General features: G+C 28.8%; 1 protein-coding gene across 1 annotated transcript; it reads left to right on the top strand.

Annotated features, from left to right (window-relative positions):
• Nucleotides 1-1,096: 1,096 nt before the first annotated feature.
• TRIADDRAFT_51799 (uncharacterized protein) lies at nt 1,097-5,964 on the top strand (the record flags this gene model as incomplete). Its single annotated transcript, XM_002108616.1, has 9 exons — nt 1,097-1,164; nt 1,898-1,969; nt 2,234-2,305; nt 3,126-3,197; nt 3,974-4,045; nt 4,891-4,959; nt 5,491-5,562; nt 5,720-5,791; nt 5,826-5,964. The coding sequence occupies 9 exons, from the start codon at nt 1,097-1,099 to the stop codon at nt 5,962-5,964; spliced, it is 708 nt and encodes a 235-aa protein (XP_002108652.1).
• Between the last annotated feature and the right edge of the window lie 1,365 nt (nt 5,965-7,329).

Raw genomic sequence — 7,329 nt, 5'->3', positions numbered from 1 at the left:
TGTAGTTTATATAGGTGATATACATTTGTCAATGGTATGTAATACAAGTAGATCAAATTATGCAGTCTATCGCATGCCTAAGTGTGCTTATTATATTTATCTAAATATTTTAGATCTCTTTATGACAATCATATTACATTTCTGGAGCCAGAAGCTTTTTCTAAACTATCAAGTTTAATAAAACTGTAAGCGGAGTGTAACGTAACTTAGTATTGTGATTGTAGACTGTTATCCATGTGTAGTACAATGTACGGTAGATATTTATCCTAAGAGATATTTGGTAGCTGTAACTATAGACTGTAGTGGTAGAGACGCTATGCTAGAGTACAGATGACTATATACAGTAAGCTGTTGAGTTCCTAATATGGCTATAGGTAAAAATAGAACTGTAAATCATATATTAGGATATGGTTAATTCATTGTACTTTGGCTGGTGTGAATAATGTCTACGTAAGTACTGTAGTCGTATCCATATTGGATTAATGATGGTCCGTAGTAGAATAGTCTTACTAAGAATAATTTAACTATGTGTAAAATAAGGTAAAAGGTTGCCATGCGGATTGTAGCTGCGAATGCTACGGGAAGTATAAAAGCATGCAACTTTAGATTATTCAGTTAGTTCGTTGTAGAAGTCTTTAGAAGTAGTATTCGGCTAGAGTAGAGCTGTGTAGTTAATCTTTGTATAAGATTCAATAAAGCCCTTATTTTTCTAAAATTTGGAATTTCGTGATTGGTATATATCACACGGAGTCGAACGCATGAGCAAATTTTTAAGTATTTAACTTTGAATACCGAGTTCTATGACTTTATTTTTATATACGTTCATATATATCATATTACTGAACTTTATTATTTACTTCAAACTACAAGTAATCTGGCATTTAATAGCATCTATAAGATTCAGAAAGAAGTCTTCGGTAACCTAACCGTATTAAAAACGCTGTAAGGTCTATTAATTTAATATTCTATTTATTACAATTATCTACCTATTTAAACACTGATACGATTATTTTGCTACAGTATTGACATTGCTTTATTTAAATCATATTTTTTGGAAAAATTTATCATTCATGCATTACATTACTTGGATAGAATCATGGCCAATAATCGAATACAGAAAATTTATCCAGACGCATTTCAATCCATGCATAATCTTGAAGAATTGTATGAAATGTTATATCGCTACAATTATAGCAGTTGACTAAATTCAATTGCGACTGCAAATGATATATATATAATTGACATAATGGGCTTGAAATATTCTTAGCAATGGCTTCATATATCCTATTAGTAATTGCCGCAAATATATTGCTCTAAAAGAATTTTAAGTAGTAATATTATACTATTATAAGTACCTTTGCAACCGTGCATTAATTGTATATTAGGCAATATTGATGAGATTTTAAGGTAGAAAATGGTTTAGTTTTTAGTTTTTAGAAGTTTAACTTTTCGAAAATAATTAATAATGTGATTGCATTTGATTATTTATTTCCCAAAAATTTAATATTGTATTTCTTTGGGAAAATGTTAGGCGCATATCAGGAAATCTATTAGAAAATATAACGAAAGACAATTTGATGCACTTGGAAAGATTGAAAATTTTGTAAGATGAACTTAAATTCGTTGAAAATCGTTATGAATTTACTTAGTACGATTTAGCATTCTAACCGTTGTAAATTTCGGATAGGGACATATCCAGGAATATTTTAAGAAATATTTCCGCATTATCCTTTATTCATTTGACTGAATTGAAATCATTGTAAGGATAATTAAGCTTGCTAGAACATATATACGATATATTATTTGTAGGGTTGGTTATTTAAAATAGATGCTACGTGCTGGGTATTTTCTATAGACATAAGTGATATGCTTCTACGTTTAATTCCTTCGCATACAGATATTTGCATCAAAATCAGCTAGAACATATCGAATACACTGCATTCATCGGCTTATCGAAATTAGATACTCTGTAAGTATAAATGGACGTAACGTTTAAGCGTAGAACATTATCAATATCCGATATAATGACACTTCTTCTAAAGAATAAGCTCAGTAGAGCAAACTTTTTCTAAGCGCTAATAAAATGCACTTTCAGAACTACGAGGACACTATAGCGATAACCAATAGCTTATTTAGCAGTAATCTATCCTTCTTAATATTTCAAAAGCTGTATCAATCCTGAATTCTATCAATCATATTTTTTAAATTATGACTGTTATACCCGGAATTATAGCAATTTATGCGGAAATATAATCTCAACGATAGATCCTTCAGCATTTGTAGCATTGCATAGCTTGAAATCCTTGTAAGTTGTTACACAAGTGTAAGAAGCAAGACACAACTGAGCCGTTAATGCTAAATTTTTTTATAATTTAATATGACAAATTAGTAGCTTTAATTTAAATTATGGTATTGATTAGGTCTATCTGCGGAAACATAATCGCCAAGTTAAAAGCACATCAATTTGTTGGTTTAACGAAACTACAGACATTGTATGACCTTTACGACATTATTAGTTGTTTACCATTGAATTAAGAAAATCGATACGGAATAATCCCCTTACATAGACCTGTTATTATGATAATGATATAACATAGGGATTTCTCAGCTAATCGACTGGCTAGCTTAGACGTAGAATCCTTCAGCAAATTAGAAGACTTGAAATATTTGTGAGTGAACTAGAGAATATTAACGCTGTAGGCATAGAGTAAAGTATCTTTGCACCATAGAACATATTTTCTCTCAAAATTTATTCACTTTTATATTTAAATGCTGTTTTTATTGTTTTAAAGGTATTTGCAAGGAAATCTTTTGACTAGAATGCACGAGAATCAATTTTCATCTTTACTCAATTTAACGGAATTGTATGCGAAAAATTAGCTACAGTAATTACTGTGTCGAAATCAGTTCTTATTTGCACTTTAAATAACGCATTAAATTTATTTAGGTCATTAGCTCAAAACAAGATCCAAAACATAGAAGTTGGTGCCTTTAACAGAATGCATTCAATGCTTAAATTGTAATTACACATATATTAAATCTGTTTAGCGTGCAGTTCATTAAATATTTGACCATTTAAAAAATACTTGACTACAAACATTAACATTATCTGTCAAATCAAATAGAAATTTAACTAGAAATAATATTCAAGAATTGCAAGCTAATGCTTTTACAGGGATGCAAAATCTAAATAATCTGTGAGTAAACTATTGATTTTGCGAATATCTATTTATCTAGACATGTAATGATATCTTCTTTAAGTAGCGTAAAGTATTTTAAGGTAGACGATGATAGAAGGTATAAAGGATTTTATTGAGATACAAGTTACAGGCTAACAATGATATGGTTGTTATAGATAAGGTATTTGAGATAGCAGGAATGTAGGAACTGACTAACGAGTTAGCGTACAAGGGTATTTATAGGTTTTAGATGGGATTGAGATAATGTCTTTATATGTATAGCATGTCGTCTATATGTAGTCATGATGTCGTACATTATGAATGTAATACAATACAGTACTTAAACGGTATATGATAAGTATTCGTATATTAGGATATTACTATACTAGGCATCTTCTATATAAGATCATAATGTTACAGACATACTATAATTGAGCATAACTGTCCTTTCAAAATTCACACATTCACCTAAAGCAAAGCATAAAATAGCTTAAAAATGTCGTTGATAATTATATTTTATAAACGAATACTGTGCAAGTAGAGTAAGCAAAAAATTTCTATTATTTGCTAGCGATTCAGGTTAACTTATTTAATATATCCATATTTTAAATCGAAATGATTAGGGATTTGTCTCGAAATCGAATTTTTGCCATCCAAGAAAAATGTTTTCAAGGTTTAGGCAGGCTTCAATTTCTGTAAGATCTTACGTGTAATTACTAAATATTGTAAAATTAGATTCACGAATTGCAACTAAAATGTTTATCTTCTAAATTTTCTTACATTTTTAATTTTAGCGATCTATCTCGAAATAGATTGACAACATTGACTAGATATCAATTTTCGCCTCTAAAATTCTTAAGAAAAATGTAAGATAACCTAGTACTTTAACTATGATGAAACTACAATTGTTAAACTGCAACTTCCATTAGATATTTAGTCAATACTTAAATCTAGTAGGTTACGAATAAAGATCTATTTGGCTTCGTTATTTTTTATTATGGCTGTGTTACATTATTTTGAATTCGAAGTAATATAACGCCATTTGATAATGTGATATAAAGGCGCAAGAAGACATTAAGAATATTAATTTGCCACACCAAAATGCTGAGTTGTATTGTCCAATTAGGGATCTTTTAGTATCTGATGTTTTCATTTTAATTATGCAAAATATTCTGAATGAAAATTTACTTCCGACCACCGGAAATTACGTGCTTTTAATTGATGATCTTAGATGTTCTAGTGAATATAATTTGGTAGTTCGTCAAGTTCAACTGGAATTAAATTTTTGACTTTTATTCTAAACATAGTAATCTCAACGATAACAACATAACGAACATAGAAGACTATTTTCTTTACTCCTCATCGCATCTTCTAGAGTTGTAAGAACCTGTAGGATTTACAGCTTGTATCAATAATATTCGAGGTTGCATTTGTAGAAGGATCGGTTTTCAGAGTGGCACTTTTTGAAAGTTGATTAGTCATTAATTATTATGTATTGAATATTTTGATCAGTTATTGGTAAAATTTGAAAAATAGCATCTTATTCTTAGGAATCTTCAACGAAATCGTATTGACATTATAAATGAGAAAATGTTATACGGATTACTAAGTCTTAAGCAACTGTAAGAGTGCCATTGCATATACTAGATTATTTTTTGGCCATAAAATCTACGTCTTCAAGATCTATAATTAATTATCATTTCCGATTTAGTAATTTGGCCTTTAATTCACTCAAGAAAATACGGGATTATTTTGTTAGTTTACCGCATTTAACGCACCTGTAAGTAATAATAAGATTTCCTTGAGATATAATATTTACTTATTTTTAGAAGAATAGAATTAAATGTAGTTACTATAGATTATAATAAAATTATTACTGCTGTAAATCGCTTAATTGCTTAATATTTAACAGTATTTGGAAGTGGCATAATAAATTTTCCAAAGACAGTCATTAGAAATGCTTTGTAGTAACCTAAACAATTATTTTATGTACCTAGTGCGATTAGCTGATACAATATTGCCCTTATTCACCGTATATTATAACCTTTAAAAGTACTAGAGTACACTAGAATATATCTTTATGTACGATGAAGATCCATTGCGATCATGTTTTAGGTCAAATTTGCAAATCTTGAGCAAATCTACTAGCCAATTTCGATGAAATTTGACAAATTTATATTTTCACTTATAAATAAAGTAAATTGTTGATTTACGATCGTTCTAAAGGCCATTGGCCCTATTCCATTCGGGCTCACGAAAACACTATATCTTAATCAAGTTTCTAATGAATGATAAAATTTAATTATTCTAGCTTGCTTAAAGGTAATAAAATTAACGAAATTAACTCTAACACGTTTATTGCATTGCAACGGTTGGAAATGATGTAAGTATCATCCAGCGATACCGGATTATAGTTAAATGACTGATTGAATAAAAACTTAAAACGCATTTTTTTCAAAACTGTTCTGCTCTTAAATGATTTCCGTAATAGAAGTCATCTGATCATCAAAATTTGCTTGTAAATATCTAACTTATTGCAGAGACATTAGTGGAAATGATATGAAAAATATACAAGACGAAATTTTCTTAAATTTGGTTCACCTACTAGAGATGTAAGATTAATAACAATAAACATAACTTTTTTAGCATGACAAAACTCATTAGACATTTAATTAGATCCAAATTAACTCCGGATATTTGCTTGTTTAGTCATTTAAACTCTTCAGAAATTGTCTCTATTCCAAATAGGGCTTTGAAGCATTTGGCAGCTTTAAAAATACTGTAAGGGCATTGTTATTTTGTTATGAAACTCTAATGAAGTGTTAATTAGTAACAAGCATATGGAGAAATTTTCCTTCTTCATTATTTGTAGTAATCTGACTGAAAATAAAATCAAATATATTGAAGACAATCAGTTTTATAGGCAAGGAAATCTTAAAAAATTGTAAGTCTTTTCCAGAAATTCTTAGCTTAAATTATCATATCTTAAATATTATCGCATATATCTTATTTACGATTACTCTTGAAGTATGCCTTTTCTGTGTTTGGCAATATAGAATTAATTTGGTGTTATAGAAATAGATTGAAATAGCTTGCTTAGTATATCTCAATGTTGTTACCTAGATATCTGTCTAAAAATGAAATTGAAACAATCCATGAAGGTTCATTTTCAGGTTTAAGAACCTTAGAAATATTGTAAGTAATAGTTGCATTGCTGCATCTTCATCATGAATAACTATACATAATGATAAAACAAAAAATCGTTTTGATGGCGAAATAATAAATGATTAATAAGATTAGAAGATCAGAAATCAGAATTTTATCTAAATTATTCGCCACATTGCATTTCACATAAAGTAGCTAGAATTATAGCAGTATCATTATTGTCGCATAGCTTATCGCTTAAAAACAAATAACAATACTACCTTATATTAGCCATACAGAAGATAAATATACGTTCAAATCTTCTAACATTATGAAATGTGGTATTAGTTATAGACCAGGATATTGCATAATTTCGTTTAGTCTTAGCAAACTCTTGAGATATTATCCAGAATATCCTATGTTATATATATTTTTTTACTACATAATTAATACCATATTTTGTATCAATAATATTTATTCATATTGATCAGCTTAGTCCAATAGCTAACCGTTTCAGATTTTTCTTTGCATTTATATCCATTATATTGCACTCTTTATCATATTATAGCGGATTTTTTTAAATCATTTTATGGTACCGATTAAGCTTTATGAGAATTGTCGTTAGGTGTAACATACAAACACATCATTAAATACTTAGGGATTTAAGCAGCAATAAATTACGTTCCCTGGCTTTCGGATTCGCAAAGGATTTAGTTAAACTTACTAAACTGTGAGATAAACTTCTTATGCTTTACTTTTACAGTAAAGATTAACAACTATGCCATCTTAAATTATTTTAAGCTAATTCTAATGATTTAATTATCTAAGAGACCTCAGCCGTAATAAGATGATAGAAATAGGGAATCATTATTTTGATGATCTTCGAACTGTAAGAACTCTGTAAGTATCTAAGTTTAGCTATTATTAGCTAATAAGATATATGTTATATTTTACTCATGAAAATGTTATCATAGTTATATCAAGTAAATTGAAAATTGATATTTTA

Source organism: Trichoplax adhaerens, genomic scaffold, assembly GCF_000150275.1.
Source record: "Trichoplax adhaerens TRIADscaffold_1 genomic scaffold, whole genome shotgun sequence".
In the NCBI taxonomy this organism is placed as follows: domain Eukaryota; kingdom Metazoa; phylum Placozoa; class Uniplacotomia; order Trichoplacea; family Trichoplacidae; genus Trichoplax; species Trichoplax adhaerens.
The sequence above is the reverse complement of the archived record's forward strand: the minus strand, read 5'-3'. Positions and strand labels throughout refer to the sequence as shown.